Below are 26,224 nucleotides of genomic sequence, written 5' to 3' on the forward strand. Positions count from 1 at the left end.
ATGTATGTGTATATATGTGTATACACTTCCGTTCAAAAGTTTGGGATCGATAAAGCTGTGTTTATCTGATTAAAAATACAGAAAAAAAGTAATATTGTGAAATATTATTGCAATTTAAAATAACAGTTTTCTATTTTAATATACTTTAAAATATAAATTATTTTTGTGATCAAATGCTGAATTTTCATCAGCCATTACTGCAGTCTTCAGTGTTAATGATCTTTCAGAAATCGTTCTAATATGCTGATTTATTACCAGTGTTGGAAATAGTTGTGCTGCTTAATATTATTTTGGAACCTGTGATACTTTTTTCAGGATCAATAAAAAGTTAAAAAGAACACCATTTATTCAAAATAGAAATCTTTTCTAACAATATAAGTCTTTACTATTATTTTTATCAATTTAACACATCCTTGCTGAATAAAAGTATTAATTTCTTTCAAAGAAAGAAAGAAAGAAAGAAAATAAAGACTGACTCCAAACTTTGAACAGTAGTGTATATTGTTACAAAAGATTTCTATTTTAAATAAATGCCGTTCTTTTTAATGTTTTATACATCAAAGAATCCTGAAAAATGTATCACGGGTTTCAAAACATTCCAAATCAGCATATTAGAATGATTTCTGAAGGATCATGTGACACTGAAGACTGGAGTAATGATGCTGAAAATTCAGCTTTGCATCACAGGAATAATATCTGTTTTATAGTATATAAAATAGAAAACCACTATTTTAAATTGCAATAATATTTGACAATATTACTGTTTTTTTTCTATATTTTTCAAGTACAGCCTTGATAAGAAGAAAAGAGGTTTTTGAAAAACATTAAAACTTTTGAATGGTGTATATACATTAATACAGTAATATTTTAAAATATTATTGCAATTTAAAATAGTGATTTTATATTTTAATATACTTTAAATGTATTTTATTCTTGTGATGCAAACTGAATTTTCAGCATCATTACTCCAGTCACATGATCCTTTAGAAATCATTCTATTATGCTGATTTATTATACATTTTGGAAACGGTTGTGCTGCTTAATGCTTTTTTCAGGATCTTTGATAAGTAAAAGTTCAAAACTGTGTATATTACTGTATATATTAAAATGTTTTCTAACGATATTAGTCTTTACTATCCCTTTTCATCAATTTAACACATCATTGCTGAATTAAAACTATTAACTTCTATCAAAAAAAAAAATTGCACTGACCCTAGACTTTTGAACGGAAGTGTTATATTGTTACAAAAAATAATAAAATCATTAATAAATTATACAAATCATTAAAAAATATATAGTCCAGTTAACTGTGGGCAGTAAATCTGACACATTTCACAAATGGTTACAACTGGCTGATGGCTATTTAACTCTTAAATGACAAATAACTCAATGTCGCATTAAAATAATTCACATTTGTAGAGCTTTCAGTCAATTAAAAATGTAATCAAATGGTCTACATTAAAGATAGACCTTCTCTGATAAAGACAAGATGTATGATTCATTGCAATCATTTTGATCACTTTTTGTATTTAAAAGCAATAAATTGACAGCCTTAGGTGAATTTGTTTGTTTGTTTGATTTAAAGACATTGATCATTGGTTCTTAAAGGGACAGCTCTCCCAAAAATGACAAAAAAAGGTATATTGAAGTATGTTGGTAACCAAACTTCAATAGTATGGGAAAAGTCATGGACAGCATGAAAAACAATACTAAACACTGCTGTAAATCTAGTGGAGATGACATCAAAATATTGTGGTGCGATTTCATATTACAGTTGCTTGGTAATATCACTATGCACATAAAACATTTGGCCAGTTGGTCCATGTTCCTTTTCAGCTTATGTCATAATTTTGCATTTTTGCTCTACACAGATCATGCTCAAATTAATAAGTGCCATATTTTGTACTTGTTGAGTGTAAAACTGTGTCCTGAGAACGTCTGGTATAGGCAGTGACCTTTGTATGTTTATAACTACAATATCCAGGTGCTGATCTATATTTAGCTGGATTAAGCGGTCTCCTAGCAACTGTCCGTCGTCAACAGTAATTGTCAAAAAGAAATGTAACATGTTTTCCACAGGGAACACCCCCAAAACGAAAGTTACCCCGCCCACATGCACAGAGAAAGACTTGTTTCTTCTCCCAGGCCCACGTTCCCACTCTCCGAGCTGAAGTGTGTGATTGTGTGTGAGCGAGTGGGCGGCAGTGACTCACCGAGTGTGTGAGTCACCAAGTGAGAGTGTGTTCCTGTGTGACTCGCGCGCACATTGTTTGCTCTTTATCTCACTGCGATTGTGGGCCGGGCCCTCAGAACTGCGCTCTGGCTTCACTCAGCAGAGTGGCACGTCGGTTCGAGGGGTCAATGCAAGGGTGTGTGATTCTGACAGTGATTATTTGGCTTGACTGAGAGTTCTCAACGTTCTCATTTGACATGTCTGATATTTTGGGTTTTATTTTAGAAAAAAACAACAGTTTGGAGATCAGAGTTAGATGTGTTTTAGCTCATAACTATGATAAATAGATATAGCAGATGGGAAAAGCATAAACAAATGTAATGCACAATGTGTTGTTGCATCTGTTAAATCTGTAGATGGTTGTGGAATGGAAATTACTATAAAACAGAGAGGGTTTTACTAATTAACACAATTTTACAACCCAATCTTGATCCTAAGTTGTTAAAAATGGTACTGGTAATCTTGTTTGGAAATAGTAATAATAATATTTAGGGCTTATCGTCATAGTTTCATTCTACAAGCTAATACATGTTGTTAATAAATAATATTTTTTTAGTCATTAAAACAACAAATGATGATAATAATAATAATAATAATAATTATTATTATTATTATTATTATATTTTAATAATTAATTAATAAAAAGTACTGCTAGTAATAATAATAATAATTATTATTATTATTATTATTATTGTACTTATTGTTTTATTTAAATAATAATAATTATTATAACAATAATTATAATATTATAAACAATAATTATAGCAGTAATATTATTATTATTATTATTGCTATTAATATTATTATCAAAACAAAGACAATAATTATAACAGTAATGCAACAATTTGGTAGTATTAGACATTAAAACAACAACAGTAATAATTAAATAATAATAATTATTATTATTGTTATTATATTTTAATCATTTGACTATTACTTAGTATTATTATACTTATAATTATTGTTTTAATTAAATAATAATAAGCTATTATTATAACAATAATATAAACAATTATAGCAGTAATAAAATGTATTATTATTATTTTTATTATTATTATTATTAAAACGATAACAATAATTAAAACAGTAATATAACAGTTAGTAGTAGTAGTAGTATGCATTAAATCAACAAAAACAATATAATTATAATTATATTATAATTATACTATATTATAATAATTATAATTTATAATTATTATTATTATATTTTAATAAATTAAACAATGACTATTAATTAATATTATAATACTTATAATTAGTGTTAATTAGTAACTAATAAAAACAGCTATTATTATAACAATAATAATAATAATAACAATAATAATAATAATATAAACAATAATTATAGCAGTAATAAAAAATTATTGTTATTATTAAAACAATAACAATAATTATAACACTAATATAACAGCTAGTAGTAGTATAATTAAGCATTAAATCAACAACAATAATAATAATAATTATTATTATTATTATTATTATTATTATTATATTTAAATAATATTATATAACAACCATTAATAATTTTATAATTATTATTTTAATAGTAATAGCAATTATTAGAACTAATAAAACAAACAATAATTATAGCAATAATAATATAATAATAATAATAATATTATTATTATTATTATCATTATTATTATTATTATTATTATTTGCATGTAGAACTAGTGTATTTGTTTAATTTTTATGCACTAAACATTTTCCTAATATGGAACTAAAACAAATTATTTTAGTAGAAAGTACAAAATCTATATTAAATATGGGCATTACATTTATAGAATGAATTTAGACAATTTAAACAATTTAAATTCTTAAAATTATTCTTTTTTATATTGTATTTATATGGTATATTTTGTATAAGTAATAAGAAATCCCTGCATCTTTAGCACCACATTTAATATTCTATCTATTGCCTGCCCTTAAATATCACGTTAAATAAATAAAATAAATGTGCATTACTTATTTTGCATCTAACATCTTTCACATGTCCCGCAGGCTCGCTACGTCCAGGCCAAGCTGAGCGTTCACGATCGTTCACTGAAGGTCGCCACAGTGATAGAGAGTCTGGAGATGGAGATGGAGCTCTTGTGCCTCACTGGAGTCGAGGACCAGCTACAGGCCGATGTCAGACCCACGCTGGAGATACTGCGCAACGCTGGCATCAAAGTCAGTGTCGGCACACACAAACATGCACAGACAATGAGATTTCACTGTGGGCGGAGCAAGCAAGCACAATGCGCCAAAAATAGTAGCGTTTAGCGAAGTGTCTTGACATGCAATGCTTCTGCCAGTTCAAGCTGGTTAGGACAAAAACTCAAATTACACTTTTTACAACACTTCAAATCTGGGGCGGTAACCTTTCAAAGGGTATTAATATGTACACTTTAGGTAATAATATGCATTGTTTAGGGGTAAATATGTACTTTTTAGCTTTTGTGTCTTAAGTTGCCGCCCCAGTGTATAGTCTGTCACATGAAAATGAGTTGTTTGTTGATGTGTTAACACAAGTGCTTAGGTTAATGTCAAGCCTAATTGAACTAAACCTGTTCTTTGTCCAGGTTTGGATGCTGACCGGGGACAAATTAGAGACTGCAACTTGCACAGCCAAAAACGCCCATCTAGTGACCCGCAATCAGGACATCCACGTGTTCAGGCCTGTAAGTCCTCTCTAGACTACATAATACGGCCATTATTTTTAAATGGGTCATATCTTATTCTTCTGTAATGATTTATTTCCCTCTGTGGTTAAGCAGTAATGTTTCTTACATCAGAAAATATATCCCATTTCGTCCTGACCTGTAGAAATAGGCTGTAGATTCTTAAACTGTGCTGGAAAAAGTGAGCAATGCTTATTTTTGGGTCGCTAATCTTTCATTATGCTATAGTAGATATTTTAACGGTGCCCTATTCTTTCTCAAGACGCTTAATGTGAAAAGACTTGTATTTTTTGGATGGCCTCTAGTAAAGGGTTTGGGGTTTGCTTGTTATTTTGGTGCCAAAGTTGCCATTGAAATGAATGGGAATGCCAAACGATATTATAGACCTCCTTGAACAAAACTGAGACATAATGTTTATGCTCACCAAGACTGCATTTATTTGGTTAAAAATATAGCAAAAACATTAAAAATGTGAACTGTTATTGCAATTTAAGATAACTGCGGTCTATTTGAATATAATTAGGGGTTCAACCTTATTGTAATTGTTAAAATGGCCAAGGATCAGCAATCTGATCGTGCAGACTAAACCGTAAGTCGTAGAGACTTGAAACTTAAAGGGATGGTAGTACTCACACTGCCTGCAATGTCACCAAGGCTCGCCCCAATCGGCCTGACGGGGGCGCTACAGCGATCAAAAGTACGAAATCGCTTTATTTGGATTTGTGCCGATTGAGAGAGGTAGGATACAAGAGCACAAAGCTCCATTTCGCAAGCCTTTAAAGTAACGTTATACTCCTTTGTCAGTGAGAGACGCGTTCAGAATCAGCACATGATCACTGTCTAGTGGGCTTTGTTTTCAAATTCGCTGTTCTTCTGCCGGCGGTTATCAAACAGAGTTGCATTACTGCGGGCGCCCCCTTCTGGATTGAGGGTGAATTGCCTGTATTTGTTGTAAGGCCTCATGCACCGAACTGAGATGCCTGTACCGTGACAGTTTGGTACGAATACATGTATCGTTACACCCCTAATAATTATCAAAAAAAAAAGGTTGAACTTTCGACTTACCGTCACAAAGGGGCGTGGCCACTTTTAGTAAAAGGCCTGTAACTCCCGAATGGAAGGAGATATCTTCACCAAACTCAGAACGCTTATGTAAGAGCTCAATCTTAGGTCACAGGGGAAAAATTGCAGAGCTTGGCCACTTGGTGGTGCTATAAGACAGAAGAAACCTAAAAATGGCTATAACTGTGCAACCATTTGTCCTATCAAAATTAAAATTGGTTTGCACAGTCCTAGTCTGAAGTGCCATAAGTGTCTACAAGGACATTTGCGTATCTCAAAAGAATGAAACTCGGTGGGCCTGTTCGACTCACGGCAACATTTGAAAGAAATCGGCCAGTGCGGGGCATTAACACATTTTTTAAGGGCGCAAATGATTGTACATTGCACAGTTTTTCGGATATATTCTTCCGATAGAACTCCTCATTCCGGATAGCTTTGCCTCTAGAACCAGTGCTGTCAATCCAAATCATTTGTTAAATGATTGAGAAGGTGTAAAAAACCTACTTTTGCGAACTAGTCCTAAGTTTTTCACCCAATTGGAACCAAACGAGTGCAAAAAGATTCTCTGAAGAGTGAATATCAATAATTATCAAAAATAGTCAAACTTTTGACTCACCGTTGCAAAGAGGCGCCAAAACGTTCAAAAGGGGCAGGGCCACTTTTAGTAAAATGCCTATAACTCCTGAATGGAATGAGAAATCTTTGCCAAATTCAGAACACTTATGTAAGAACTCAATCTGAGGCCACCAAAAAATCATGGAGCTTTGCCACTTGGTGAAAAAACATAAAAATGGCTATAGCTGCGCAACTGTCTTTCCTATCAACATGAAAATTGGTGTGCACGGTCTTGGTCTGAAGTGGCACAAGTGTCTACAAGGACATTTGTGTATCTCAAAAAACATGGCCGCCATTGGCCGACAAATTTTGAGCACCCGCTAGACAAGGTTAATGGAGGCCGATCGGAACAAAACTCATGAGCCTGTTCGACTCGCGGCCCCAAAGGTCTGAGAGACATTTGAAAGAAGTCATCCACTGGGGGCGATATAGGATTTTTCAAGGGCGTAAACTATTAAACGTTGCACTTTTTTTTTTTTTTTTTTTTCTATATATTCGTACAAAAGAACTCATTCTGGACAACATTGCCTCTAGAACCACTGCTGTCAATCAAATCATTTGTTAAATGATTGAAAAGGTGTAAAAACCTACTTTTGCAAACTAGTCCTAGGTTTTTCAACCTAGAAAAAAACACTGCAGTACAATTCTCTGGACTCTGTATAATTATATATACAGTAATTATCAAAAAATGTTGAAATTTTCCCTTTTGGGAAGCTATAACGGGGTTGTTTAGAATAGGGGCCTGTCCAAATTTACCCCAAATCCTATAAAGCCTAAAGGAAAACGCAAAATTACAACAGTCATAACTGTTAAAAAACATTATATTTCTGTGGTAAATTACCTGTATGTGCCAAAAATGCTTTAAATCATTGATTTAGGTGGTTACGGGCTTGCTAAATAATGTCTTTTTTCATGTGCTTAAATACTTTAAAGCGCTTGGACCCTTGCTGCTTGCAGATATATTTTAAAATGTAATTTATTCCTGTGATGCAAAGCTGAATTTTCAGCATCATTACTCCAGTCTTCAGTGTCACATGATCCTTCTAAATCATTCTAATATGCTGATTTTCTGCTCAAGAAACATTTATTATTATCAGTGCTGAAAACTGTTGTGTTGGAAACCGCCATACATAGTTTTTTTTTTTTAGGAGTTTTTGATGAATAGAAAGTTCAAAAGAGCAGCATTTGTTTATAAAATAAATCTGTTTTAACTTTATTGTCTTTACTGACAATTTTGATCCCTTTAGTGTGTCCTTGATGAATAAAACTAAAACTCTTGAACAGCAGTGTACACGTAAGCTCAATAAATCTTGTCTCACACCCAAATGTCTCCGACACAATTGAGCTCCAAAGCTTGATTGAGTTTAGCAGCCTTCATTGAACCAAACAGGGAAAGTAGCTTCCTGAAGCCTCCCTGTGCCCTTTCTCAGTGAAACATAACTCTATGAGCTCTTGTGGAGTTCCCATGTGGCGTGCTGCCACAGAAAGATAGGCCGCTCTGAGGAAGGTTGAATCTTCCTCGCAGCAGCAGTTCCTGGAAACAGAAGACAATGGCTGGCACAACATAAAAACAGGCACCTCATTCCCTGCGGATCGAAGCGGCATCTGGATTGACTTCCTCCTGGACGCAAATGGCATCCAGATTGAGGTCTGGTGTGGTTGAAATTGACAGATGAATTGCTGTGGTGCAAACGTCTACCAATTAGAAAACATCCTCTCTGTTGGCAAGCAGTTTTGGATTGATTAATGTTTCCAAAATTGGTTTGGTTCATGTTTTGACAAAATTATGTAGGATTAGTTCACCTAATTTCCATATGGAAAAGTGCAGCGGGAACATTCTAAGAATTTGTTTTCTTTTTTTTTTTTTATTTGAATATATTTTATATGTGGCTGTCCAGTCAGAATTTTAACCCCTAAAATTCAAGATAAGATAGCAAAAAATGCTGCTGGATAGGTCTTATATTATATGATGTAGTTTAGCAATATCAAATATACTAAAATAGTTCCAACAAAGCTATAGCAGACCTAGCATCGTTACTGTGTTTCTTACTGAATGAAGCAGCTGTTTGAACGAATCGAGTGAGTCAATGATTCAATGACCCATTCATGAAGAAGTTACTTCATGAAGTTCTTGAATGATTCAGACATTTTAACAAATCTATTGAATCAATGATTCAATGACTGTTTCATAATGACAGTCACATGCTTCATTTCTGAATGAATCAGATGTTTAAATGAATCGAATGAGGCAATAATTGAGTGACCCATACATAAAGACATGACTTGCTTCGTTCCTAAATCAATCAGATATTTGAATGAATCAAGTGAATGAATGATTCAGTGACCCTTTCATGAAGACAGTCACTTGCTTCATTTCTCAATGAATCAGCCATTTGAACAAATCTAGTGAGTCAGTGATTCAGTTACTCATTCATAAAGAAGGTTGCTTGTTTCATTACTGAATGAATCAGCTGTTTGAACGAATTAAGTCAGTGATTCAATGACCTATTGGTGAAAAAGTCACTTCATTCTCGAGTTGAATCAGCTATTTGAACTAATCTAGTGAGTCAGTGATTCAGTGACTCATTCATAAAGTCACTTGATTCAATTCGGAATTAATCAGCCGTTTGAACATTTGAACATCTAGTGAATCAATGATTTAATGACCCTTTCATAAAGACAGTCATTTGCTTCATTTCTCAATGAATCAGTCATTTGAACAAATCTTGTCAGTGATTCAGTTACCATTTCATTAACTTGCTTATTTTGTTACTGAATGAATCAGCCGTTTGAGCGAATTAAGTCAGTGATTCAATGACCCATTCATGAAGAAGTCACTTACTTCGTTCTCGAATGAATCAGCCATTTCAATGAATCTAGCAAGTCAGTGATTCAGTGACCCATTTATGAAGATAGTCACTAGCTTTGCTTCTGAATGAATCAGCCATTTAAACAAATTAAGTGATTCAGTGACCCAAATGTGAAAAAGTCACTTACTTCGTTCTTGAATGATTCAGCCATTTTAACAAATCTATTGAATCAATGATTCAGTGACCCATTCATAAATGCAGTCACTTGCTTCATTTCTGAATGAATCAGCCGTTTGAACAAATCTAGTGAGTCAGTGATTCAGTGACCCTTTCATAAACAGAGTGACTTGTTTCGTTACTGAATGAATCAGCCGTTAGTGTGTTGAGTGAGCCAATGATTCAATGACCTATTCATGAAGTCACGTACTTTGTTTCTCAATTAATCAGCCGTTTGAACGAATTGAGTGAGTCAATGATTCAATGACCCATTTATAAAGACAGTCACTTGCTTCATTTCTGACTCAATCAGATATTTAAATGAATCTAGTGAGTCAGTGATTCCATACCCATTCATAAAGAAAGGCACTTGTTTTGTTTATGAATAAATCAGCCATTTGAACAAATCTGATGAATGAATGACTGAATGACTTACTCATTGAGACAGTGACTTGCCACCACCTAACAGTGAGTATTTAATTTTTAGAATTTAAGAATTTATTTATGTATGTTTTTTATTTCAAAATATTTCAATATTAATAAAAAAAACATGAATATTTATTGTCTTGTGTATACAATGTTGAATGAAAGTATTTATTTCTAAAGCTTGTTTTTGGAATGTTCAATGCTTTTCTTATCAACACAATAATAACTTAAAATTATCTTTAGGGGGCAATTGCTGTGATGCAAAGCTGAATTTTTAGTCTCTAGTGTCACAGTGATCTTTCACAAATTATTCTAATATCAAGAAATGTTTGTGTCCAGAATTGGTTTTTGGTTCATGTTTTGAGAAAATTCTAAAAGAATAGATAACCTGAAAAACCTTTTTCAAACCTGTATGACATTTCTCGTATGGAAAAGAGCAGTGTGAACATTCTTACTAACATCTCCTTTAGCGGTTCACAGTGGAAATAAAGTCATATAGGTGTGAAAACAACATAATGTTGAGTTTGTTTACCACTTTAACCTTATAATCTAACGTCTTGAGCAATCAATATCTGCCCAAAGCCATCTGTAATACAAAAACAACAGTTAGTTAGTTATAGTGAACTTCCTGTGTGAAACTTGCAGGCAGCAGGCGAAGTAAACCTCACAGTTTAGACGGTTGAGCAGATAGCTAGTTGGATCTGGCACGGCCTGCCACGCAACTGACAGCTGAAGTTAATATCTCAGTCTGTGGATCTTGCTGTGGTTCATCGCTGGTGTTTCTCAGATCATTATCTGTGTGGCTGCTTGTGTGTTTGTGTGAGAAAAAAACAGTCCTGACGCTGAGCTCTCTGATGGGTTACAGGTAACCACTCGAAGCGAAGCCCACCTTGAGCTCAACGCCTTCAGGAGGAAACACGACTGCGCGCTGGTGATATCGGGAGACTCTCTGGAGGTAACGTGAGCTTGCATGTACACATCAGATTCAAAGAAACCCCTAACACTTTTACAGACTAGAGCCACACTGTTGGTGCAACAGACATCAGTAAAACGTCATCACGCAAATCATGCAGCTTCTTAAGCTGTTATTTCTATAAGTGATCAGACTTATCTACTGGATGATAAAGCATAAAAATATAAAGGCAAAAATGTCATAAAGACACAGGCCAACCTAGCAACTGCATACGCTACCATTCAAAAGTTTAGATTATTTAATGTTTTTGAAAGACTTTTCTGCTCACCAAAAATACAATTTCAAATAACTGTTTTCTATCTGAATATATTTTAAAATGTAATTTATTCCTGTGATGCAAAGCTGAATTTTCAGCATCATTACTCCAATCTTCAGGGCCACATGATCCTTCAGAAATCATGCTAATGTGATGATTTGCTGCTCAAGAAACATTTTTTATCGATTTTGAAAACAGTTGCTGTAGTGCTGCTTAATAAAGATAATGTGAAAATTCGAAAGAGCAGCATTTATTTGAAATATAAATCTTTTGTATGATTTTAACTTCTATACTGTCACTTTTGGCATCCTTGCTGAACAAAAATATTGATTTTTTTCATACAAAAATTATACCAATCCCAAACTTTTCAAACATTTTTAATGAAAATGGATATAAATAATTTTTACTTTGATTTGAATCAGAATACTGATAAATCTGTAGAAACCTTTTTTTTTTTTTTTTTTTTTTTTTTTTTTTCAATATGTTTGCATTTTCAGCAGATGACCAGTGTGATCAATAGTTTGATTCAGATTTTATTTATGGAGGGTTTGTGTCACTCTGTGTCCTTCAGTATTTGTCTGTCTGATGTCTCAGTGAACGGTCTGTGCTCAGTCCTGTTGTTGTTGTTGTTGTTGCAGGTCTGTCTGAAGTATTATGAGTATGAGTTTATGGAGTTGGCGTGTCAGTGTCCGGCTGTCGTGTGCTGCCGCTGTGCTCCCACACAGAAAGCCCAGATTGTTCGTCTGCTGCAGGAACGCACTGGCAAACTCACCTGCGCTGTGGGTGAGTATGCTACTTCCTATCGGCCCTGTGCACTTCCTGTGCCACTAAATGACTTAATGGTAACAAAAAGCTTTCACTTGTTAATGTTAGGTAACTATATTAGATAATAATAATTATTCAGCATTTTTCAATAATTTCAATGATAAAATAATTTAAACATTTACTAATACATTATTAAAATCAAAAAATTATATCTGTCAATATTAGGGTGTAACGATACACAGATGCGATACGATTTCGGTACAACAGGGAAAAAAAATCTACTATGCATTTTTTTAAAACAGAAAGTAGTACAAATTTTTTTTTTCCTCCAACATGTGAATACACTAAATATTATATCAAATTAATGTCATATATAGGCTATATCTGCAGTACATATATACATACAAGGAATAAATACTTGAAATAAATACTGAGTTTCAGTTTAGTTTTGTAACAGAAAGGAAATTCAAATGGCAGAAAGCCACATCCTATTTGTTTTTTGTTGATTTTGCTGATATGAGGAAAGTTGAAGTAATCATGTCAGCGCACACAAACACAAAACATATCAGTTCCAGGCTTCTTGCATTGCTAACTTGACAGCGCAGTTGGTACTTTATCAAAATAAAACACAGTGAACCAAACATCAGCGCGCCCACCTCACTGTGTCACCGTTAGAACGTGACTTAAGTACAATGCCTATAATTTACATAATATATAGTAGTTATGCGTTTGGATGCATCGAAGTTAATAGGTGGTAAAGATACGTACAAGCGTTATTAATTAAGAAATTAGCCTAATATTTCACCTACCTGGCCAGAAATAATAAAAACAAACACGCAAGTTGTCAAGATTCTTGCCCTGGAAATCCTGGTTCAGTTTGGCCAACCACAAGCTTCTTAATTCCTCTTTTGCACTCCTCTCCTTGATTTGTTGTAACTTTTGGCAGTCCATAGTACTCCAAATGTTTTTCCCAGTCCGACTGATTAGTACAGCTCAAAACATGATGATAATTGACCATTTTTTGCAGCAATAATCAGCAAAATATGCAAGTTTCATTCGGATCAGTGGCATTGTTTACATTCAGTGTCGCCAATGTGGCAGTGTTGATTTCATTGTCGAATAATTTTCGTCAACAACATTTTTTTCATCAAAGACCATGTTCTTGTTTTTTTTATAAGAAGTGGTTTCATTTCATTCTAAAGGGGTCATCGGATGCAAAGTTCACTTTTACATCTTGGTTGAACATTAATGTGTGTTGGCAGTGTATGTACACATCTAAGGGAAAAGGAAAGGAAAGGACATGATGTGTGGCCAAGTATGGTGACCTGTACTTGGAATTTGTGCTCTGTATTTAACCCATCCAAGTGCACACACACAGTAGTGAGTAGTGAACAAACACGCACACACCGTGAACACACACCCAGAGCAGTGGGCAGCCATATTGCTATCACTGTGGCACCCGGGGAGCAGTTGGGGTTCGGTGCCTTGCTCAAGGGACTCACCTCAGTCATGGTATTGAGGGTGGAGAGTCCCTAACCATTAGGCCATGGCTGCCCCATTTTATCTACCCTAAAATGATAAAAATCCATGCAGCGGTTTTTAATTAATCTGTAAAAATAATATCCCCTTTTTCAAATCGAGCCATTCTCAGATGCCTGTCGGTGTGACGTCACACGATAGTTGATTGACATGAGCGTCTTACCTCAGATCAGCTGTAACTGTCCGACCTCCATTGTTTCGATGCCAGAGCAGGGATGTAAGTTAGACAAGAATATCTCCAATTGAGCGATTGAGGTGTTTTGTTGCTGGATGTAATAATGAACATAGTGGCTGTCATTTACTCCCGACATCTAAACCGTTGAAGATCCCAATCTACGTAAATGCGTCTATGTTCGCACAAATTATTCGTGATCCAGCTTCACTTACAGCAGAAGTGAGTATAAGGGTTTTTTTTTTATGAATCTCTGCAATCACCTTTCCTAATAACTTGCTAGTTAGCAAGTTTCGCGGCTAAACACACTAAATGCGGCTAAAGTAAATAATCTCTCAGAGCAGAAGAGAGGGGCGGGGCGAGCAGAGCTCATTTGCATTTAAAGGAACAATCCTTCAGAATGAGATGATTTTTGCAGAGCTCATTTTGGCAAGGTAAACAGTGTGTTGCTTTACACTACCATTGAGAATTTTTAACCAAAGTATATAATAGACTTTTCATTAAGACCCTAAAGAATCATATCAGCTTGTGGAAAATGGGCATCCGATGACCCCTTTAATATAAGGGCATGTTGCATGTCACAGCAGTTAAATGGTTGTCTATCTTGATAAAACCTTAATATCAAACCTATGGTAATTTTACAGAAATGCTTAACAAATGCATTACACTAACTAAACCCATTAGATTTTAGCTTACTAAATATACTGTAGATTTAGTTGACTAAAGTCTTATGATATTTAGTCGACTAAAACTAGACTAAAACTAAACTAAAACAATTTAGATGACTAAAATATGACTAAAACTAAATGGCATTTATGTCAAAATTAACACTGCAATATGGCAGATTGACGACGCAATGTAAAAACACTCTATTTTTATTTATTTATTTATTCATTCATTTTAATTATTTTTTTTATTTTAATGAATAAATACAGTAATAAATGTCTTGCTTATTGTTAGTTAATGTTAGTTAATGCAGTGTTACCCACTTAATTATTGCAGTTTTGTTTATTAGTATTATTTATCTGTATTGATAAATATAATATGGATGAATTTAGAATATGAATTGCCTAAAATGAGATTAGGCATAAAAATATTGTAAATTACAGCAAAAATTATAACTGTTTAAAATAACTGTTTACTACCATTCAGTGTTTTCAATATCATCCAAATCTAAGCATTAATATTAGCCAGTAAAACTGTAATTATTTTAATTGCCAGTAATTACTGTAATTGTATTAATATACAAATTGATATTATCACAGAGTTATTATCGTTAATTAAAACTGTAACCATAAAAAAATTAATAAATTAATAACACTTTACAACAAGGTGTCATTTGTTAATATTTGTTAATGTATTAACTAACATGAAAAAACAATGAACAATACATTTATTACGATATTTATTATTTGTTAATGTTAATTTATAAAAAACAGTTCATTGTTTGTTCATGTTAGTTCACAGTGCATTAATTAATGTTAACATACACAGTTAGTGATTTTAATAATGCATTAGTAAATTAACATTAACTAATATTAATAAATGCTGTAGAAATTCTTAGTTCATGTTAACTAATGTAGTTAACTAATGAACCTTATTGTACAGCGTTACCAAAAATATATACTTATAAAATAAACTATACTAATAAATGTTAACTGAAATTAAATAAAATATAAAAAACGTATTTCTGTCTGTCATAAGGTCTCGATCTGGGTCATGGCACCAGCTGTCTCTGGCTTTTCATATACCTAGCTGTTTAAGGCGGGCGTACACGGTGCGATTTTTGAGGTCGTACGAGCTCGCTTGCGAGCTCGCATTGGCTCGTATGGCGTGTGAGAAATTACGAGACGAGCAGAGTGCCTTGCGAGCACTTCCCGACCTCACAATCATTTTTAAACATGTCAAAAAACTTCGGGAGCTGTCGGATTGAAAGCGTGACGTGTGTGCTGTTGAACGAGCCGATTTGTTGAGCAAACTGGAAATGACCAATCAGAAGCTAAGAAAAGAAAACCACAGAAGAAGAAAGATGAACACGGCAGCGCCACAGAGAATTTGGACTGTCGAGAAAGAGGACAAACTCGCTGAACTCTGGCAAGAACAGCGAGCGCTGTATGATATATCGAGCAGCATTTATCATGACAGGGTCGTCCGAGATGTTGTTCTCTGCCCTTCAGCCAAACTCTTTGCCATGACCTTCGTTTTCTTTTCTTTTTTGTTTTTTCGCAAGCCATTGCTGCCACAAAGAAAAGGATCTCTTTCTCGGAGTCCATGTTTTTGGCGCGGAACTTCGTGAATGTGATTGCCTCGGAAATCGGCAGGTTTTAAAATCGTGCCGTGTACCACTGCGTCCGTAAACAAAGTCACTCGTGACGTGTGCGTGGCCATACGGTCTTCCGACTGTCCGAATTCGCACCGTGTACGGCCGCCCTTAGACCAATAATTAATTATAAATACAATAATTAAAATTATATTATAATTATACAATATATATATATATATATATATATGTGTGTATATATATATATATATATATATATATATATGTGTATATATATATATATATATATATATATATATATATATATTTTTATTTTTTTTTTTTTTTTTTTTATTATAATAGCTGATCATTTTTCATATTCCTAGCTGTTTAGATTAGTCAAAACAGAAGCCATCCATCTTAATATCAGAAATATTAATGTGTTCAACTAATTTATATGCAATTTTTATGTTATTATGTTATTATTTATTTTATTTTACTTTACAAATAGTTCAGCTAGGGGTATAATAGTTTTTCATAAGCCTAGCTGTATTGTTTTTTTTTTTTTTTTTAATAGCCATTTAGTCATAATTCATTTTTTCTTTTTTTTTTTTTTTTTTTTCTTTTTATTTAATCTAGATTTTATGTTATTTTATATAAATACTTCATTTAGGGATATGATAGTTTTTCCATAACCAAGATGTATTGACTAAAATTTTTTTTATTTTAAAAGCAAAAATAGTAAAATAAAATATAAAAATGAATTCAAAATATTAACTAGAACTCTGCTCTCTCATAAGGTCTCGACCTGGGTCACAAAACCAGCTGTCTCTGGCTCATCACTCACTGTTTTCTGTTTCTCAGGGGACGGTGGAAATGATGTCAGCATGATCCAGGAAGCAGACTGTGGCGTGGGAGTGGAGGGCAAAGTAAGAGCTAGCACTTCCCAGAGCTGCAGTCCCGTCAAACACACTGTCGCCTGCTTCCGGAGGCTTCCGTCCATCTGCGCTCGCTGCGTCAAACACGCATGCAGCAGCACACATTCTCACATTTCTTACATTACATGACACTGAAAGTTCAGCGATGTTCTAATGCCAAATCACATCATTTACACACCACGACTTCCCACAATTTACAATGTGTGACAGTCAACGTAAATGTTATTTTAAGTAATACAGTGCCTGTTTTTATAGTCTTTCTTCAGACAACTCTTAAACAACTTTAATTAATAATAATTACATATATTCATATATTCATCAGAAATAGTAATGTATTTAATGTGTTATTATTTTATTATTTTTTGGGTTGTTATAGTTTTTCATCAACCTATCTGTACTGACCAATTTTTTTTATATATATTTTAATTTTTTTCTTTTTTTAAATAGCCATTTAGTCATAGTACTTAATAGTTTTTCATATTTATTTTATTTTATCAATTTTATTTTATTTTATTTTATCAAAATTTATCAAAATTTCCTTAACCTAGATGTATTGACAAATTATTTTATTTTATTTTATTTTGTTATTATATAAATAGTTCAGCTAGAGATATGTTCGTGTTTCATATACCTAGCTGTGTCGACCAATGATTAATTATAAATACAATAATTACAATTAATTACAATTACAATAATAATTTTTTTTTTTATTATAAAGCTAATACTTTTTCCCATTCCCAGCTATTTAGATTAATCACAACAGAAGCATTTTATTTTATTTTGTTATTTATTTAATTTTATTTTAGAAATAATTCAGCTAGGCATATAATACTTCTTCATAAATCTGGCTGTATTGACAAATTTTATTTTATTTTTTTTAAATAGCCATTTAATCACAATACTTATTTACATTTGTTTTATTTTATCTAGATTTTATTTTATATAAATAGTTCAGCTAGGGATATCGTTTTCATTAACCTGGATGTATTGACTACATTTTATTTTATTTTATTTTATTTTATTTTATTATTTTATTTTATTTTGCAATATAATAGTTTTTTTTTTATAAACCTAGCTGTATTGACCTATTTTTTTTTGTTTGTTTTTTTTTAATAGCCATATAGTCATAGTACTTAGTTTTTCATTTTTTAATTTTATCTAGATTTTATTTTATCTAATATAAATAATTCAGCTAGGGATATGATAGTTGTTCCTTAACCTAGATATATTTTATTTTTAATTTTATTTTGGGATATAATAGTTTTTTATAAACCTAGCTGTACTGACCTATTTTTATTTTATTTATTTATTTTTTTAATAGCCATTTAGTCATAGTATGTAATAGTTTTTCTTCTTATTTTTTTTATTTATTTTATTGGTGATTGTTTAATATAAATACTTCATAGTTTTCATATTCTCAGCTGTTTTGATTAATCAAGACTGGAATCGTCCATCTTAATATCAGAAAAAAATGTGTTCAACTAATTTGACTGCATTTTTTATTATTATTATTTATTTACAGTTTTATTTTATTTGATTGGCTAATACTTATTTATTTGCATTTGTATAATTGTTTAAATATTTTATTCACTTTATTCTAAATAGTTCAGCTATATAACAGTTTTTCATTTACCTAGCTGTATTGACCAAAGACTGTAAAATAAGTCAGAGACTACAGTGACTCTACATTGTTTATTTCAGGATGGTCTGATTTCAGCAATCCAGCCTTGAGGTAGACGTCCAGTTTAGAAACACATTTTAGACGTCAGACGTTTTATGAGTCTTAATATACCCAAAATACTACAAAGCTAAACTTGACCCAGTTGTGGTAGGCCAAGCGAGGTTTCCAGGTCAACTAAATGAGACGTTATGGGACGGTTAATTGATATTGAGTCATTTGTGACTAACACGGCTCAAGCCTCGATTGACTTGACGTGGTTACGTGGGACGTTGTTTTTATTCCAAGTCTGTATTTGGTTCAGTCCTGAACGAGCAGTGATCCGAAGATGTTTAATATAGGCCGGCTTAATCTAGAAAACATTCTTGCTGATGGTCCCGAAACTGTGTGTGAGCGCTCTGACCAGTTTGTTTATTTGTCTGCGTGTGCAGGAAGGGAAGCAGGCGTCTCTGGCTGCGGATTTCTCCATCACTCAGTTTAAGCACTTGGGCAGACTGCTCATGGTCCACGGCAGAAACAGCTACAAACGCTCCGCTGCGCTCAGCCAGTTTGTCATCCACCGGAGTCTCTGCATCAGCACCATGCAGGTAGCGTCTGCTGCAGTAATTATCCAGCGCTAGCCCATCAATCACAGCAGCCGCACATAAACACAGCGCAGCGATGAGGGCTGCATGTTTTCAAAAAAAAAAAAAAAAACACATGTTTTGTGCAAAAATGCCCTGAGATTTACCCCAGTATAACACATTCATGTTAGCATATTGCTGCCTTTAGTTATTAACTGTATTATATAATCATTCACTGTTAAATATTAGATATAGATATATAAAAAACCCAAACTACCATGGTGATATTAAATATTTATTTGAGCATATACAGTATTGTTACTATAGCATTGGTATTGATTTACTATAGCATTGGTATGATTTTTGCACACAATAGCAGTGTATTACCATACTTTATTGGATGTATTCCATTGTAATACTGAGACAATTTATTTATTTATTTTTTAAGTAACCATATGTTATTCTGATGACATAAAATATATATGACAATACTATTATATGTAATATTTATTTATATTATTGTAATTTTTTTTATCATGATTTATTATATTTTTAGTATGTGCATTATATTTTTAGTATGTGGATGGTAATTGTATGGGGTTTTTTTTTAGATATGATAATATGGTAATACTGTGAAAATTAATTAATTTAAATTAAAACTTATTTATTTATTTATAACATATAATAACCTATATTATATAACCTATAATATTTTTTTATTATATTATTATAATTACATTATTTTTTTTAAATATGCCCCACGGAAATACTATTTTTTTGTTTGGTGTATGTATATATATAATAATATATATAATAATTTTATTTTATATTATTTAATTTTTTTTAATTAATAATATATTATTATAATGATATAGATATAATAATAAATTATACAATAATAGTTTATATATTTGTACATTTAATTTTATTTTTTATACGTTTAGCATGTTCACAATGGTAATGCTGTGATGTTTAATTTTAATAAATGAATGAATGAATGAATTTATTTATTATATTATTATAATTAAAAATTTATTATTTAAAAAAATAATTTGTTTGTGTACAATGGTAATTCTATTGTTTTTTTTTTTTTACTTTTAGACGTATTATTTTATTTTATATTATTATTTTAATTAATTAATAATATTTCATTATAATGACATAATAGTTTATATTATTGTAATTTTATTTTTATAATTTATTATATTTTTAGCATGTTCACAATTGTAATTCTACACTATATTTTTAGACAAAATATAGTGGTAATACTGTGATATTTATTTTTAATTAATTTATTTATTTATTTATTTATTTGTAATTACCTATTATATTTATTACATTATTATAATTTTAAACAATGTATATGACCCATGGTAGTACAGTTAATTATATTTTCTTATGATGACATAATATATACAATAATACTATTATATGTAATATTTATTTATTTTAATATTGTAATTTCAGTATTATGATGTATTATATTTTTATAATTTTATGTTTTAATTCTGTATTTTCTAGACAAGACAATGTGGTAATACTGTAATATATTTAATTTTAATTAATTAATTAATTGATTTATAATTACCTATCATATTTATTTATTTTATTATATTATTATAATTACATTATTTATTTATTTATATATATATATATATATATATATATATATATTTAAGATATGATACTATGGTAATACTGTGATTATTTATTATTAGTAGTAGTAGTAGTAGTATTTTATAATTACATATCATATTTATTTACATTATTATAATATATATATATAAATCTATATATCAAAGTATCATAGTATTTCCATCTAATGCATTCATTTGAGCAGTGAATATCGCATGGCTTTGTTTGCCTGATGTTTCTGCTGATGTTTTCACAGGCCGTGTTCTCCTCTGTCTTCTACTTTGCATCTGTTCCACTTTATCAAGGCTTCCTGATTATTGGGTGAGTGTGCGAGCGCTGATGACTCATTTGCACTCGCTGAAATTTCGCTGGCATTTCAGCCATGTGTTTCAGACAGCTCTGACATTTGAGGATCGCTGAGGGTTTTGTTCCATCAAGAGTCACGGCCAGTGAGCTTGAAGAACAGCGCCAGATCCGACGCACATCAAAAGACTCTTTGTGAAGTCTGAGATGAACAAGGGGTTAAAGCGGACAGGCTTAGGTCTAATGTCTAATTCAGGGAAAATGATGAAACCCTCCACCAAGACAGTCCAGGACAGAGAGAGGAAGTAGATGAAAACTTCACTCTCACTAGTGCAGATGTCAATCTAGATCTAGCCCTTTGACTTTCTCTGAAATGTATGTGGGTGACTTGTACAAGCCAGCAAAATGTCTACATTTTTATTGCATTTGGCGCATTTTACTTTTATTCGCTTGTGAATGTCAGAGCTTAATGATGTTTTCAATTATTGCCTTAAAAATATTTTTCCTGCACTGGAAAAGTTATTAAAAAAAATCTTAGAAGAACAAGAAAATTGTCAGAATAGTCAATATATAAGGGTTTTTTTTTTTGTACTTAAGCTTTGCTTTTTTTTATCCTTATTCAGTAATTGTAAATGACGGGAAAACCATTGGTTTGAGGGTTTGGGAAGCAGAAACATCAAAAATGACATTTAAAAAAATGCGTTCTTATGAAAAATAATAAATGTTACTGGATATTTTGAGCTATTTTATTAAATAGAACATGTAAAATTATTAAAAATACTCAGTATGTAAGGTTTTATCATTTTATAATTATGCTTTGCTATGAAATATATGTAACTGGCAAGAAACAGATTTTTATGACTGCAAACTTATTTCTTTTAAATCATTATTCAGTAATTTTGAATAACTGGAAAATAATTGGGCTTATGGTTTGGGAAGTAAAAATGCAAAAAATTTTTTTTTTTTTGGTATTCATGCATTGCTATGAAATATGTTTCATTGGCTAGAAACAGATTAGTATGACTGCAAACTGTATTTGTTTTTTAAATCATTATTCAGTCATTTTGAATGCCAAAAAAAATGCATAAAATGTAATATTCAGAAAACGACAAAATGTCAAAATAGTCAATATATTTAAGTATAAATTTAAAACAAAAAATTGTACTTTGCTATGAAATCTATGAAATATAATTAATTTAATCATTATTAAGTCATTTTAAATGACTGGAAAATAATTGGTCTGAAGGTTTGGGAAGCAAAAACAAAAAATGGAAAAAAAAAAAAATGTTTTTTTTTATGCTTTCTTCATTAAAAAATAATAATGTAATTGAAAATCATTTAAATATATACATAATATTTAAATATTTTATATATATGTGTGTGTGTGTGTGTATATATATATATATATATATATATATATATATATATATATATTTATTTATTTTTATTTTTTTTTTTTTGTATGTAATATTTGAGATTATTACCATTTTTGCTGTACTTTTGATCAAATAAATTCGGCTGTAGCATTATATTATATTATATTATATTTTATATATGTTTTTCTGTTTCTCACACATAATCCACTATTTTAAATATACTATATATATATATATATATATATATATATATATATATATATAAAACCTTAATATTTTAGAATAATGTACATATTTCTTATTCTTATCTTTAAAAAAATCTTTAAAAAAATAATTAAAGAAATTAATATTAAAAATAAATCTATAAAATTATATATTATATATATATATATATTAATTATAAATATATATATATTTATTTTTTTATTTTTTTTTTTTTTTTTTTTTTTGTATGTAATATTTGAGATTATTACCATTTTTGCTGTACTTTTGATCAAATAAATTCGGCTGTAGCATTATATTATATTATATTTTATATATGTTTTTCTGTTTCTCACACATAATCCACTATTTTAAATATACTATATATATATATATATATATATATATATAAAACCTTAATATTTTAGAATAATGTACATATTTCTTATTCTTATCTTTAAAAAAATATTTAAAAAAATAATTAAAGAAATTAATATTAAAAAGAAATCTATAAAATTATATATTATATATATATATATATATATATATATATATATATATATATATTTTTTTTTTTTTTTTTTTTTTTTTAATAAATAATTTTAAATGTTTTTTAAAATTGTAATAATATTTCAGATGATAATGTTTCTCTGTTCCTCACAGATACTCCACTATCTACACCATGTTCCCTGTTTTCTCTCTGGTTTTGGATAAAGATGTCAAGTCTGAGGTGGCCATGTTATATCCTGAACTTTACAAAGATCTTCTAAAGGTATCTTACACCCTCATTAATAACCTAAGACTATTTCATTAATTCATCTTTTTTAAAAATATAATTATTTGTTATTAATTTCAGGGACGACCGCTCTCATTCAAAACCTTCTTAATATGGGTTCTGATCAGTATCTACCAAGGTAAGTGAATAATTTGGTTATTTTACCATATGGCACGACGTATAAACTTTACTCAACAAGTACTAGTGTTTAAATTGAGGATAGCATTTACATCTCGTGCTGACTGAAGCATAACTGTGATGGTAACGTCCATTCAGAGATGTTAAGAAAACAGCAGCAACAGCAGCGAATGCGAAATGTTGTTTCATCCAAACAAACCCACGCACGTGTTTTCGCTCGCCCGCGCTGAATAGTTTATTTGTGCGTGGCTACAATAGTCCAATAACACTGTTTGAGCCGCTCTAGCAGCCTCCGCCCGCCGCCTTTGTGTGTAAATCTCTCAGCGTGGCAGCTGAGAAGGTGATTCTGTTTGCGTTGGGTATTTCCTCACTTCTTTGAGAGCTTGTTTTCAAAAGAGACGTCCTGTATCCCTCATGACTCACGATGTCTGTCCGTAAGTTGCTTTCACTCAAACGCAGCTTATTCTGCTCTTTGTGTTTTGGGTTCGGTTCCCAATCTCCAGCGTGTTTGTGTTAGTGTCGCCGAGGTTGAGTCAGAATTTCACGTATGCATCAATCACGTTTTTCAGTCTCTGTGTTTGCGTTCGGGCTCAAAGGTCACAATAACACTTCAGGACAGGAAGCGCTCAGAAAAAGCTAAATCCGTGTTCTTCCTCTTCCTGAGATGGCGGATAGCACAATCTAAGGGAATTTCTGGGCTCTCGTGAAGTGAATCCGCCGTTCTGAGACAAATGTTTTCTTTTCATCTTGACCTCTGTCATATATCTGCAGCCAAAAATGAATAGACAAAACTTCTTTATTTAACTTGAAAGAGTGGACTTCCCAATCCTTTACTCCAGTAATAACCTGCACACATAAATCTAAGTAATACTGTATAATAATAATAAATAAATAAATAATAAATAATAGATTTGTGACATTTTTATTTTTTTCTGTACTTTAACAAAACATTTGTAAATTAAAATATATTTTGTATTTATTCTATTTTTAAAATAAAATATAACGTAATATAAAATAATACTATAATAAAGCATTATTACATATGTTTATGCTTTAAAAATATAATACATACTGTAAAATATTATAATAATGTATTATTGCATAATGTGTAATACATTTTATGATTTGTGACTTTTTTTCTGTACTTAAAAAAAATTTGTAAATTATTAAAATATATTTATTCTTTTTTATATACAATTTAATGTTATAATGATGTATTATTACATAATTTATCAGATATAGTTTTATATATTTATTCTGTTTTTTTAAATAAAATATAATATATAATATAAAATATTATAATAATGTATTATTAGATCATTTTGATTTATGAAGTTTTATCATTTTATATGTACTTTAAAAAAATCATAAATATACATTTGTAAATAATCAAAAATATATTTTGTATTTTTTCATTTTTTTAATATAAAAAAATAATATAAAATATAATAATGTATTATTACATAATTATTTTATGATATATGAAATGTTATATTTTTCTGTACATTTTAAAAAATGAATATGTGTTTGTAAATTATTAAAAAAAAATGTATTCTATTTTTTAAATATATAATATAAAATAATATTATAAAAATGTGATTGCATACTTGTGTAAAGTTTTATAGTTTTATCTGACCTTTTTAAAAAATCATACGTGTTTGTAAATAATTAAAATGTATTTTGTATTTATTCTATTTTTTAAATAGATAATATAAATCTAATATATATATTTTAAATTATAATATAAGATAATATTATAATAATGTATTATTTTAATTGTTTGACATTTGTTTGGTAAAAGCCCTCTGGTGAGAGAAAAAATAGAAATACTATATTTTATACCATTATTACTATAAATACAATTTTCTTTTAAATATATTTTTTGTATAAAAAAAAAAAAAATTGAAGAGGAACCAATATTTTTGAGATAAGCATGAAAAACTGATTACACTGATAAATTAATTTCCTGCATTTTTTACACAAGTAAAATTTTTTATGCTTATATCAAAAATATTAAGTTCCTCTTTATGAGAGCAAGTTATTAAATAATAAAAATAATACATTAAAAAATGTAACATAATATTTAGTTTTTCCTGTAATGGACATCATAGGCCTGTATTTGATCATTTCATTTCATAGTTTATGCTTTTACTGAGCAAATATGATTGTCTAACACAATGTAAGATATAGGTTTTATGGGCCGAAAGCACACTGCTGCAGGTCTCTCCATCATTATCAGAGATGCTGGTGCTGATCTGTGTGTTGGTGTGACGTCTCTTCAGGTAGCATCATCATGTACGGCGCTCTGCTGCTGTTCGAGTCGGAGTTTGTGCACATCGTGGCGATCTCGTTCACGTCTCTGATCCTGACGGAGCTGCTGATGGTGGCGCTGACCGTGCAGACGTGGCACTGGCTGATGATCGTAGCCGAACTCCTCAGTCTGGCCTGCTACATCGCATCCCTCGTCTTCTTACACGAGTTCATCGGTGAGTCTGCTTTCTTTTTTTTGGTTTGTTTTTTCATTGAAATGCATTTATTTTAGATTTAATTAACTTAATTGTTTTAGACAATAATAAAAATAACTCAGCTAAAAAATATTTAGTCCCAGAAGATTCCTTTTGTGAATC

At 30.8% G+C, this 26,224-nt stretch overlaps 1 protein-coding gene across 1 annotated transcript in view; it reads left to right on the forward strand.

The window, feature by feature from the left end:
* LOC127155037 (probable phospholipid-transporting ATPase IIA) overlaps positions 1-26,224 on the forward strand; it is a 75,488-nt gene that overhangs the window by 40,730 nt on the left and 8,534 nt on the right. The window contains exons 18-27 of the mRNA XM_051096986.1: positions 4,235-4,405; positions 4,798-4,896; positions 10,891-10,980; positions 11,893-12,037; positions 16,855-16,919; positions 19,038-19,193; positions 21,061-21,125; positions 23,348-23,456; positions 23,541-23,598; positions 25,880-26,083. Coding sequence (XP_050952943.1) covers positions 4,235-4,405; positions 4,798-4,896; positions 10,891-10,980; positions 11,893-12,037; positions 16,855-16,919; positions 19,038-19,193; positions 21,061-21,125; positions 23,348-23,456; positions 23,541-23,598; positions 25,880-26,083 — 1,162 coding nt within the window. The remainder of the gene's footprint in view (positions 1-4,234; positions 4,406-4,797; positions 4,897-10,890; positions 10,981-11,892; positions 12,038-16,854; positions 16,920-19,037; positions 19,194-21,060; positions 21,126-23,347; positions 23,457-23,540; positions 23,599-25,879; positions 26,084-26,224) is intronic.

This window comes from Labeo rohita, chromosome 23 (assembly GCF_022985175.1).
Source record: "Labeo rohita strain BAU-BD-2019 chromosome 23, IGBB_LRoh.1.0, whole genome shotgun sequence".
Classification (NCBI taxonomy): Eukaryota; Metazoa; Chordata; class Actinopteri; order Cypriniformes; family Cyprinidae; genus Labeo; species Labeo rohita.